The sequence below is a fragment of the Limanda limanda genome, chromosome 5 (assembly GCF_963576545.1).
Source record: "Limanda limanda chromosome 5, fLimLim1.1, whole genome shotgun sequence".
Lineage (NCBI taxonomy): Eukaryota > Metazoa > Chordata > Actinopteri > Pleuronectiformes > Pleuronectidae > Limanda > Limanda limanda.
In genome coordinates, this window is record NC_083640.1 from 21,267,276 (window position 1) to 21,280,535 (window position 13,260).

The 13,260-nt window shown below is 43.1% G+C and overlaps 1 protein-coding gene across 1 annotated transcript; it reads right to left on the reverse strand.

Annotated features, from left to right (window-relative positions):
* Window positions 1-4,161: 4,161 nt before the first annotated feature.
* LOC133002331 (uncharacterized) lies at window positions 4,162-9,183 on the reverse strand. The gene is made up of 3 exons (XM_061072122.1): window positions 8,475-9,183; window positions 4,588-4,756; window positions 4,162-4,192 (listed from the first exon to the last, which is right to left on the reverse strand). The coding sequence occupies exons 1-3, from the start codon at window positions 9,181-9,183 to the stop codon at window positions 4,162-4,164; spliced, it is 909 nt and encodes a 302-aa protein (XP_060928105.1).
* Between the last annotated feature and the right edge of the window lie 4,077 nt (window positions 9,184-13,260).

Genomic DNA, 13,260 nt, shown 5'->3' on the forward strand with positions numbered 1-13,260 from the left:
AACTGAGAGGGTTTACTTCTGCTCTGGTTTAAGAAGCACAGTCAAGACAAGCTCACGTCCACCTGTGGCTGTTATTCCCTGGACATCAGGTCACCAAGTGAAGTAACAGGCTTAAAGACAACAACAGCCTGCAATTAGAATACATGACTCATTATCTTAATCAGTTTATATTATCATAACATGTTATTGTCCTGATATTGAAAAGATCACATAGAATTAAATAAAACTAAACTAAACAGAATCAGGGTTTGCTAAACCGGTCTGACTCTTTTTTAAATTTTTTCGCAAACAGATTCACAAGATAAAAACTTGGTCATATTAAAAAAATGTGCAATTTTAAACTTGTTCAACTCTAGAAGGCTTTGAAGCTGAAAATCAGTCTGTAACCCATTTCATGTGTTAGGTGCGAGAAGCCTGAAAGTTTTTTTGTTAATCCATAAAACATATTTGGTGTATCATTAGTTAGACATCAATAAAGCCTGGAAATGAATTTGATCAGGTGTTCATGGAAGAAATAGAGAAGGTTAATGTCCATATTTGTTGTAGCATCTTTGCAGTGTACTGCACTTTCGTCCTCTGGTCACAGTTAGCAGTATTAGTAGTAGTATGAGTTAGTAGTTAAAAGTTTTTGTCCACCTTTGCACATCTTGTTTCCGGTTGCACCTCTGTCTTGTACAGTCTAACTCTAATTGCACATAATATGTTTATTGTGGTTGTTTCTTGCATTCTGTTCATAATTGTCTTTGTATCTGTGTATGTACACTGAGCACAATTTAATCCGAGTCATGTTCCTAGTGTCTTGTACACATACATGGCAAATAAAGCTTATTCTGATGATGATCATCTAACATTTACATTTTCATTAAGCTGACGCTTTTATCCAAAGCGACTTACAATAAGTGCATTCAACCCGAAGGTACAAACCCAGAACAACAAGAATTAAGAAAGTACAATTTCTTCAAAAATAAAGAAAAACTACAAAGTGCTATAAGTAAGTACCATTTAAGTGCTACTTAATTGTTAGTTTCAAACATTGTTATTCAAGGTATAGTCGGAAGAGGTGTGTTTTAAGTTTGCGGCGGAAGGTGTGTAAACTTTCTGATGTCCGGATGTCGAATGGGAGCTCATTCCACCATTTAGGAGCCACGACAGCAAACAGTCGTGATTTTGATGAGTGTTTAGCTCGCAGTGAGGGAGCAACAAGCCGATTGGCCGAAGCAGAGCGGAGTGAACGGAGTGTGGTGTAACGTTTGACCATGTCCTGGATGTAGACTGAACTCGATCCGTTCACAGCACGATACGCAAGTACTAATGTTTTGAAACGGATGCGGACAGCCACTGGTAACCAGTGGAAGGAGCGGAGGAGCTGAGTAGTGTGAGTGAATTTAGGTTAATAACCATTCGAGCTGCTGCATTCTGAATGAGCTGCAAAGGTCGGATTGCACTAGCAGGTAGACCTGCCAGGAGGGAGTTACAATAGTCTAGGTGTGAGATGACCAGGGCCTGGACCAGAACCTGCACCGCCTTCTGAGTAACATTGGTCAGTGACTTCACGGCTGGAATAGGTGAAAAAAGGAGGACTCACACAGAACTGGGTCTCATTTCACTGTTTAGCCCTGTTTCATACACGTCAAAAACAAACAGCCTGTGTCCTGGACAAAACTAGGATGAAGGAAAGCTTTGTATATGAATTCCCTATAAACCTTAGAGGGAATTCATATACAGCGTGTTTGGTTCTGTTTTATAATTTTTTCAAAATAACCAATGTTACAAACTAAAACTTTGAAAGTCCCTCCAGCATTGTTAGTCTAGACTTTCAACTTTGACAGTGGCTTTTTGAGGTGAGGAGACGAGTGTGGTCTGAGGATGACTTCAGTCGTGTTTATCTACAGGTCACAGCTCTTTCGTTGCCTTTTCATTCTGAGGGTTTGACGGTCGTGCACATTGAAGTGTTAAATATAGGCCACATGAACATATACATTTCTAATAACACGTACCTGCAGATGTGTGTCATGAATGATGCTCACATCTGGCTCCATGTGAACATGTGACCACAGCTTGAATCACTTTGAGCTACAGTCAAATTCATTATAAACAGTTTTATATAAGATATATTGTGAGAGTTTGTTCCTCTCTTTGATTTGTGGTGAGATGGATCATCAAAGCATTTGAGAACTTCAGTAAGAAAAACCTTCAACAAACCATGACTTTTGAAAAATTTTTATTTCTTTTTCACAAGCAAAAAATTTTCAAAACCAATCTGTTAAGTCTTTAACAATTTATTTTAACAACTTGTTATATTAATCATTGTTATAAAATCTTCCTCTTTAAAGCTCTCAAATAAATATACTGCAGTATAAAATAAAATAATTCTCTCTGAGATGTATCAGAGAAGAAGTACGAAGTAGCATGAAGTGGAAATACTAAAGTACATGTACTGACATGTGGTGGAGCAGAAAATATATGAGTTTTACAGTATTTGTGAGATTGTGTAGTGTCAGCTCTCCAGCCTGCAGAACAGGAGTTATCATTTATATCTTGGGCTGCGTAAATAGCTTGTTTAGTGTATATATAAGTTTATCAATACACCGTATTACCCCCCCTGCGGGGTAATTACTCTGCATCTGTAACTTATTACATGTGTTAGGTGCCAAAAACCTGACAGTTAAATTTCCTAATGCAATCATTTCTTAATGTGATCACAGTCGAGGGCCACTCACACCTCTTAGTGTTCGACTGCTACTTCAACAGCAAAACAAACAAACTGCCAACAACATGTGTTAACTGTTTCAAGTGTCTATATTCAGACAAACTGACTTTTTACAAGCGATAAACTTGTTTCATTTATTAATTAGTCTTATTTTTATGAAAATTTCCCAAGGTTTTAGAAAATAAGTGTGGTTACCAAGTTATGACTGGATTCAACTTTTATACATTCATATTTTAAATGCTTGATATTGAATACTGAATTGAAACTGAAGTGAGAATTTACAGACACAAAACAAAGCAACGCTGTTGTGAGGGAAAAAAAATCATATCCAAAATCCATAAAATGTATTTGGTGCATAATTAGTGAGACATCCATAGAGAAACGAGGGTTCATCACTCCCTCTAGTGGTTTAGGCTGAATTTGATCAGATGCTCATAAGGGGAAAAGAGAAGGTTCATGTCGAACATATTTGTTAAGAACAGTGGTGTATAAAGTACTTGAAAGCCATACTTGAGTAAAAGTACAGATATCTTACCTGAAAGTGACTTCGGTAAAAGTAGAAGTCACCCGTCAGAAAATGACTTGAATAAAAGTCTTAAAGTAGCTCATATTAAAAGTACTTAAGTATCAAAAGTATCTGGTGTTGAAATGTACTTAAGTATCAAAAGTAAAAGTACAAGTACCAAAATTTAAAATGCAAAGTGCTTTTTATAGTAGGCCTATACAGACGCAAAACAACCCAAAATGTTTCTCCTCAAGATTTATCTCAACTGACTGAAAAATTATAACAACAATATGAATATAATGTATTTAATGTATAATTTTACAAATTTTGAACCCTAGATGAGAGAGACTGAGAGTGAGAGAGAGAGAGATAGAGAGGTGCGCCGTGCATAGAGGCGTGCTGCGCCAACCTCCGCTGCTCAAGTAACGAGCCAGTTTGAGAATGTAAGAAGTAGAAAGTACAGATATTTGTGCTCAAATGTAGCGAGTAAAAGTTAAAAGTCGTCAGGAAAATAAATACTCAAGTAAAGTACAGATATGTGAAAAATCTACTTAAGTATAGTAACAAAGTATTTCTACTTCGTTACTTCCCACCACTGGTTAAGAAACTGTTCAAGAGTTTAAAAAACATTATTGACAACCTTTATTTTTTTATATACATATGTTGTATTACAAATAACAATTACCCCATATTATACATGTTATTGATGGAATAACATCTGTAATCTTTTCACCGTGATTTGACAACACATGAAACATGAAGGTGTTAAATACAGTTTATGGATGTGCTGAGTGCCTGATGAAACATTTCTTACATCTCCCATGAAACCCTGAACTGGTCCTCACTGCCCCATCATGTTTTTAAATACGTTTTTATTATGTTGGCATATATTTTAAACTATATCAACTTTGACAGCCATCCACTTAGAAATGAAGCCAGGGGGCATCTAATGGGGCCGAGTCATCCAGGACACAAGCCTTGTGGAGAGACTGGAAGAGAATGGGAAAATATTTTTTAAACAATTTCAAGTTTCAATGAATTATTGTCAGAAAAATAAACACTTAGGATATTCGTCTTGCTGTTTTATGGATTTAAAGGAAGATCTAATTTTTAATATTTTAAACACTTATAGGCATAAAGTACAAAATATGCAATATGTATTACACTCCATCTGCAATATGTGATAACTCTTAGACAATCGGAGGGACATTAAGATCACTGCTAAGCCTTTAAGCACATAAATGAAACAATAAAAGTGAGTTTTCGACAACATGTGTAAAGTGATTCGAGCTGTGATCACATGTTCACGTGGAGCCAGATGTGAGCATTATGACACACATCTGCAGGCAGCCCCCTCACCAGCCTCTCTCACCTCCTCCTGCAGCAGGGCCTCCACACCTTGGTGAGCAGTGTGGCTCGGAGCGGGGAGCAGCCGCAGATGTACAGGATGGGGGTGAGGGCACCGTTCATTGTGGGTAAAATATGCAGAGGGTCGGTGGCATCATTCTTAGAGTGGAAACACGAGCCAGAGAAGATACAGACTATATAAGATTAGATTTCTTTATTTATCCACACAACGGGGAAATTCACTTGTTACAGCAAAAAAGAGAAAAACAGAATTTAAATAACAGTGCCGAAGCAACAATAAAAAAGAAAGATCAAAATATATACACTACTAAACTACACATAATGAGAGTAAAAATATACAGAAAACAAAAACAAAAAACAACCTGCAAAACAGACACTGTGCAAAAGCAGGTACTGGGGAGAAAGTGGAGTGATGTAAGTGTTATTGTAATGAAAACAAAAGTATTATAAGTAATATTGCAACAGTAGTGACCATGATACAGAAAAAATAATTAAAAAGTAAGTGACCATAATATAAATAATACTACAAGATAGTATAAAGGAAAATATAAATATTGCAATGTAACCATTATAAGTGACCATGATATAAATATAGATGTAAAGTGTTGAATATTATTGTGCATAGTAGTGATCTGAGTAAAAAAATAAAAAATAAATAAGAAAAATAAAAATACAAATACAGCTATGGTGAGAGGTTGAGTGGAGATAAATAATAGACAGGGACTACAACATTATCAGGTGGTGCTGGTGTTGTAGAGCCTGACTGCAGCCGGGATGAAGGACCTGCGGAACCTCTCCTTCTTACACCGTGGGTGTAACAGTCTGCTGCTGAAGGAGCTGCTCAGGGACCCCACATTGTCATGTAGGGGGTGAGAGGTGTTGCCCATGATGGACGCCAGCTTGGCTAACATCCTTCTGTCCCCCACTTCCTCAATGGAGTCCAGAGGACAGTCCAGGACAGAGCTCGCTCTTCTTATCAGTCTGTTGAGCCTGCTCCTGTCTCTGTCCGTGCTACCCCCCCTCCAGCAGACCACAGCGTAGAAGATTGCTGAAGCCACCACAGAGTCATAAAAAGTCCTGAGGAGAGCCCTGCACACTCCGAAGGACCTCAGCCTCCTCAGCAGGTGGAGGCGGCTCTGGCCCTTCTTATAGAGGGCATGTGAGTTATCAGACCAGTCCAGTTTGTTGTTGAGGTGAACACCCAGGAATTTGTAGTTCTCCACCACCTCTATGTCCAATCCCTGGATGTTCACTGGTGTTAAGTTGGATGCTTTTTTCCGGAAGTTCACGATCATCTCCTTCGTCTTGCTGGTGTTCAGCTGAAGCTGGTTGAGCTCACTCCAGCTGACGAAGTCTGTGATGACCGCCCTGTACTCCAGGTCATTCCCCTCAGGAACACATCCAACGATGGCTGTGTCATCTGAGAACTTCTGGATGTGGCAGTGGGTGGTGTTGTGGGTGAAGTCGGAGGTGTAGAGGGTGAAGAGGAAAGGGGAGAGCACCGTACCCTGAGGGGCACCTGTGCTGCAGAGCACCACGTCAGACACACAGTGATGGAGCCTCACATACTGTGGTCTCTTGGTGAGGTAATCCGTTGTCCATGCAGCCAGGTGTTGGTCCACTCCCACGTTCTCCATCTTCACTTTGAGCAGTGAAGGCTGGATGGTGTTGAATGCACTTGAGAAGTCAAAAAACATGACCCTCACAGTGTTCCTGCTGTCCTCCAGGTGTAGCAGGGATCTGTGCAGCAGGTAGGTAACTGAGTCATCCACCCCAATCCCAGGCTGGTAAGCAAACTGCAGGGGGTCCAGCTGTGTGCCCACCAGCAGTCGTAGGTGTCTCAGGATAATCCTCTCCATCGTCTTCATCAGGTGAGAAGTCAGGGCAACTGGCCTGAAGTGGTTAGGCTCCTTGGGGCGCGGCGTCTTTGGCACCGGGACCACACAGGAGGTCTTCCACAGGGCTGGGACCTTCTCCAGGCTCAAGCTTAGGTTGAACAAATGCCTGATCACACCACAGAGCTGGTCAGCACAGTCCTTGAGCAGTCTTGGGCTGATACCATCCGGGCCCGGGGCCTTCCTTGCCTTGATCTTCTTGAGTTGGCTTCTCACCTGATCATCTGTTATAGAGAGGGGGGTGGAGGATGACTGTGGTGGGGGTGTGGGGGTGAGGAGTGGTGAGAGTCTCAAGGGGGGATGATGATCTGGATATGGGGTGGGGGTTGGCTGGTGGGGGTCAGGTGTCGAAGGTGGCAGGCTGAGGAGGGGAGGGGGGGGAGGGGGGGCTGGCCAGGAGAGGTGTGAAGAGGGGGCAGGGGGGGGGGAATCAAATCTATTGAAGAACAGATTCAGTTCATCTGCCCAGTCCTTGTCCCCGCTGGGTTGTTGTCTTCCCACACCTTTTCCGTGGCCTGCAATGGTCTGCAGCCCTCTCCAAACGTCCCTGGCGTTGTTCTGCTCCAGCCGCTTCTCCAGTTTCTTCCTGTAGCTGTCCTTCCCCTTCCTGATCATCAGCCGGAGTTCCTTCTGGACTCTGCGCAGCTCCTCTTTGTCCCCCGATCTGAAGACCCTCTTCTTCTCGTTCAGCAGGGCCTTTATCTCGGGGGTCACCCAGGGTTTGTTGTTGGGAAAACACCGTACCAGCTTGGAGGGCACAGTGTTCTCCTCGCAGAAGTTAATATAATCCGTAATGCAGTGGGTCATGCTGTCAATGTCAGTGCCATGGGGGCTGCAGAGTGCCTCCCAGTCTGTAGTCTCGAAGCAGTCTCTGAGCCTGGCACTGGTCTCCTCGGACCACTCCTTAACAGTCCTCTTCACAGGTCGTTGTTTATTCACCACAGGGGTGTAGTCCGTGACGAGGTGAACGAGGTTGTGATCCGAGCGACCAAGCGGGGGGAGGGGGGATGAGGTGTATGCATCCTTGATGTTTGCATACATTAGGTCCAAAGTTTTATTGTCTCTAGTGTGGCAGTTCACGTACTGGGTGAAGGTGGGAAGAGCAGAGGACAGAGGGGCATGGTTGAAGTCACCGGAGATGAGGAGGAGGGCTTGGGGGTGCTGGCTTTGAAGATGCGAGATAACTGTGTGGATCCGATCTGAAGCTACAGCAGCGACCGCCGAGGGGGGGATGTACACAGTCACAACAATAACATGTGAAAACTCCCTCGGGAGATAGTATGGCCGCATGCTGACCGCTAACAGCTCCAAATCTCTGGTGCAGAGCATCTCCTTCACGCTGGTGTGTGCCGGGTGGCACCATCTATCGTTAACCAACACAGCGATCCCACCTCCTTTCTTCTTACCGCACTCCGTTGCATTTCGGTCCGCTCGTACGAGTTGGAAGCCGTCCAGATTTACGTGTGAGTCCGGAGAAAGTTCAGTCAGCCACGTCTCTGTGAAGCACATGAGGCTGCATTCCCTGTATTCCCTCTGCAGTCGGGTCAGCGCCGTCAACTCTTCCATCTTGTTTGGGAGAGATCTTACATTCCCCATGATGACAGACGGTAAACATGGTTTAAACCGTCTTTTCCGCTCCCTGCGCTTCACTCCCGCTCTGCATCCTCTTCTCCTCCTCCGTAACTCCTCGGGGATCTCCGGCCGCTCCGCGCAGAGAAGGGGTGTGTGGCGCAGGCCCAACAGCTGATCCCGGGTGTAAACAATGGAGCCGTGGTTGAATGGGGAGCCGTGGTCGAGTGAGTTTTCCACAGCCACACCAAAAAGTGCCGAAAACAGCAAGGAGCAAACTACGAATGTTAAAATGTGAACATCCATAGCTGCGCACTTGCTTAAAGTGTCAATGTAGTAAAAAAAACAACAACAAAAATACACTAAAAACACTATTTACACACTAAAAGAGGTACGAAAAGTGAGAGCTGCTGTAACAGGCTGCCACTCACGCAGCGCCATCTCCTATAATGACATAAGATGGGAAGCATTGTAACCAGAAAGAACATAACCACCACCAGTATGAGATACACCGAGGAGCGCTTGGTGTCCCTCTCCACGGAGGGGGGCTCCTTCTCCAGCTGGAACCTGGCTATGATGAACAGCCTGATGTTAAGTCCAATCATTATAGTCACTGTGAAGATGTTGCTCAGTAACAAGCCAAAGCCCCAGATCTGTCTGGCCACGTCGACTGAGCCCAGGTTACTCACAGCCACGAGGAGGAAGCCAAAGAGCCAGTACGCACAGATGACCACCACAGTTCTGTTACGCGTCATGCGGCGCGAGTATCGGAAAGGTGACGCCACAGCGTGGTACCTGTCGGCCTGCGCGGCCAGGATGGCCGTGTAGGTCATAACTCTAAAAAGTGGCACCATTAAATATGTTCTCGTAGGGGAGTCGATGCCGTCCTTCACATCCAGGAGACCCACATAGTAATAAGACACGCCGGTGCAGATGTCACTGAAGCAGGTGCTCAGCATGTACATGAAGCGGTTCTCGCTGCGCAGAGCCCTGTTCAGCAGTATGGAGACAAACACAGACATGTTGAGGAAGATGATGCTGGAAGCTAAGGAAACACTGAAAAGAAACATCAACACATTGCCAAAGCTGGTGAGGGGCAGAGCTAGAGACAGGCCCTGCAGGCTGCTGTTCCTCATCGGTGCAGAGAACACACATGTGAGCACAGAGTTCAGGTCTTCAGTGACGAGTGGCAGCAGCAGAGCCACCGAGACCTGACAACTGAGAGGGTTTACTTCTGCTCTGGTTTAAGAAGCACAGTCAAGACAAGCTCACGTTCTCCTGTGGCTGTAATTCCCTGGACATCAGGTCACCCAGTGAAGTAACAGGCTTAAAGACAACAACAGCCTGCAATTAGAATACATGACTCATTATCTTAATCAGTTTATATTATCATAACTAGGGATGGGTATCGTTTGGTTTTTATCCGATACCGGTTCCTAACCGATACTTTTAAAACGATACCGGTGCCTAAACGGTGCCTGAACCGATACTTTTTTCAAAAAAGTGCACAAAACGATGCTTGACTAAGAAAGGCTTTTTTTATTGCCAAATATATTAACTGTTTAAAGTAGATTATAAATATAAATAAATACACAACCCTTTTTAACTTAAAACTATGAATAACATACGAACTGTTAACAAAAGTTTACACTATACTTAAATAAATAAAAATAAATACAAAACACACACACTCTGACTCGTGACTCATGAAGACTGAGGGTCGCTTTTCACTCAGAGACCCCCGTGTCTCCGCGGCGGGGGCTGTCGCAGGCAGGCTTCGGCCCGCCTTCGCCCCCCTAAAATGCGGTCGCTTTTATGAAACATTTCTCGGCGTGGTCTCCGTTCCTGCGCCCGGCGGGGGGGGGGGGGGGGGGGGGGGGGCAGCGCCGGGGAGAGGTGTCGCGAGGAGATCACCTGCCACCTGCACGGGAGCCCTGACGCACGCGGGGCGGGCAGCGCGGGGACAAGAGTCTGTCCACCGGCCGCGGGGGCCCGGCGGGAGCCGCCGCTTCCCGTGAAGGAAGGAGCGGAAGTGTGAGGAGGCGGGACGAGCGGAGACCTCAGTCTTCCATTGGCTCAGGTACCGAAATGAGGCACCGAAATCTCGGTACCGGTTGTATTGGAACCGGTTCCATATTGGAACCGGTTCTCGGTATCCAACCCTAATCATAACATGTTATTGTCCTGATATTGAAAAGATCACATAGAATTAAATAAAACTAAACTAAACAGAATTTTCAGGGTTTGCTAAACCGGTCTGACTCTTTTTTACATTTTTTCACAAACAGATTCATAACATAAAAACTTGGTCATATTAAAAAAATGTGCAATTTTAAACTTGTTCAACTCGAGAAGGCTTTGAAGCTGAAAATCAGTCTGCAACCCATTTCATGTGTTAGCTGCCAAAAACTTGAAAGTTAATTTTGTCAATCCATAAAAATTATTTGGTGTTTCATTAGTTAGACATCAATAAAGCCTGAAAATGAACTTGATCAGGTGTTCATGGAAGAAAAAGAGAAGGTTTATGTCCTTATTTGTTGTAGCACTTTTGCAGTATTCTGCACTTTCGTCCTCTTGTCACAGTAGGCAGTATTAGTAGTAGTATGAGTTAGAAGTTAATAGTTTTTGTCCACCTTTGCACATCTTGTTTCCGGTTGCACCTCTGTCTTGTACAATCTAACTCTAATTGCACATAATATAAAGTTTATTTTGGTAGTTTCTTGCATTCTGTTGATAATTGTCTTTGTATCTGTGTATGTACACTGAACACAAATTAACCCGAGTCGTGTTCCTAGTATCTTGTACACATACATGGTAAATAAAGCTGGTTCTGATGATGATCATCTAACAGTGGTCAGTGACTTCACGGCTGGAATAGGTGAAAAAAGGAGGACTCACACAGAACTGGGTCTCATTTCACTGTTTAGCCCTGTTTCATACACGGCAAAAACAAACAGCCTGTGTCCTGGACAAAACTAGGATGAAGGAAAGCTTTGTATATGAATTCCCTATAAACATTGGAGGGAATTCATATACAGCGTGTTTGGTTCTGTTTTATAATTTTTTCAAAATAACCAATGTTACAAACTAAAACTTTGAAAGTCCCTCCAGCATTGTTAGTCTAGACTTTCAACTTTGACAGTGGCTTTTTGAGGTGAGGAGAAGAGTGTGGTCTGGGGATGACTTCAGTCGTGTTTATCTACAGGTCACAGCTCTTTCGTTGCCTTTTCATTCTGAGGGTTTGACGGTCGTGCACATTGTAGTGTTAAATATAGGCCACATGAACATATACATTTCAAATAACACATACCTGCAGATGTGTGTCATGATGCTCATATCTGGCTCCACGTGAACATGTGACCACAGCTTGAATCACTTTGAGCTACAATCAAATTTATTATAAACAGTTTTATATTAGATATATTGTGAGAGTTTGTTTCTCTCTTTGATCTGTGGTGAGATGGATCATCAAAGCACTTGAGAACTTCAGTAAGAAAAACCTTCAACAAACTGACATAGAAAAATGTAATTTCTTTTTCAAAAGCAAAACATTTTCAAAACCAGAAAATCTGTTTAGTCTTTAACACTTTGTTTTAACAACTGTTATATTATCCATTGTTTTAAAATCTTCATCTTTAAAGCTTTCAAATTAATGTACTGCAGTATAAAATAAAATATATCTCTCTGAGATGTATCGGAGAAGAAGTACGAAGTAGCATAAAGTGGAAATACTAAAGTAAAAGTACTTACATGTGGTGGAGCAGAAAGAAAAAATTTGAGTTTTACAGTATTTGTGAGATGGTGTAGTAAACTCTCCAGCCTACGGAACAGGAGTAATCATTTATATCTTGGGCTGCGTATATAGTTTGTTTGGTGTTGTAACGAAGAGAACTTCGTTCCCTGGAGCTGGAGATGGGGTGGGGGAATATTGCACCATACACTTTAATAATTGCACAGGCGTTGGTAAACAGTGCACTTTATTGGTATATTTTCACACTTAAAAAACAGTTAACCGTTATTGATTGGTGTTACATTTGTTGTCCTTTGTGGGTCTGTGCTGGTGGGTTCTGTGGTGGCCACATGCACCTGCAAAGAGAGGGACATGAGTTAAGGTGCAATAGTGTGTGTTTGTGTGTGTAATGTTACTCACCAGTTCTCTTGTCTCCAGGGTGTTCGGGTAAAAGGCCTCCCCAGCAAACACGCACCATATTTATAGTTCCGGGGCCATCCAAGTGGTGATTAGTGTGGGTGTGGGAGGATTGGGGTATGTGATTGTTGTGGGGTGTTGGAATTGGGGATGAGGGGGTGTTGGTAAGTGGATGTGTGTGTTTGTGGGTATGTAGAAGAATAATGGGGATAGTGATAAACAGGGGGGTGTTGTCAAGGGGAGAGCCTCGCGGCATGGGGAATGGTTTCTCCCTACTTAATTAGGCCCCTATATAAGGGGCCATTTTGTTATAGATATGAGAATGCGTAGAGGAGATAGGAGGTAAAATTTATAAATAAAGTTCTGTGTGTTTTGAGATACAATGAAAAGTGATGTAAGAAACCAGAGGAAATAAAAATTAAATAGAGGGACAATGAAAAAGTGATGAGAATGGAATAGAAGTCCCAGATCTTGGCGCACGATTCAGTAAATTGACGATTTAAACAACAGTTTGCAAATATTGCATTGCAACCTAAACTTTTTAGGGTGTGGTTTTAGATGAAGTGGTCAGCCTGCACTAGGAGAGTGAGGGACCTAACTGCCAAACACACCGTTGTTTAATCGGACCTAAAGATAGAGATTCAGGTTACAAGATTACAGTGGAATCTGGAGGCGGAGTGCCGGTTCTGACGGGAACAGGTGCTTATCGGGCCAGATACACTGTTGAATCGAGCCTGAAGCAAATACTAAGAAGGGATCCGTGAAAATAATGTCAAACTGAAGGCATGAGCGCTGTTATGACGAGACCAGACGCTTAATGAATTCAGACACAGCTTTTGGATCGACCCTTAGATTAGAGATAAAACAGCTGTGATAATTTTGTTATTCTGTAACAGACGTGGGATTCGACGGGGCCGGGTCTGAATAACCAGATGCAACGTTTGATCAAGCTTAAAATTCGCCGTGCGACACAAGTAATCATATATGATAAGTCTGCCCCAGCATCAGTACTGACGAGACTGGAGCTGGGACACAGACTTTACCGTTGCCTGTGTCAAGCCTAAAC

What these genes read in the sequence shown, in the direction of transcription:
- LOC133002331 (XM_061072122.1), bottom strand. Translation starts at nt 9,183, where the DNA reads ATGAGGAACAGCAGCCTGCAGGGCCTGTCTCTAGCTCTGCCCCTCACC. An exon ending in TAGGAGATGGCGCTGCGTGA is followed by an intron (nt 4,757 to 8,474) that starts GTGGCAGCCTGT and finishes AATCTTATATAG; the next exon opens with TCTGTATCTTCTCTGGCTCG. An exon ending in AGGCCCTGCTGCAGGAGGAG is followed by an intron (nt 4,193 to 4,587) that starts GTGAGAGAGGCT and finishes TCTCTCCACAAG; the next exon opens with GCTTGTGTCCTGGATGACTC.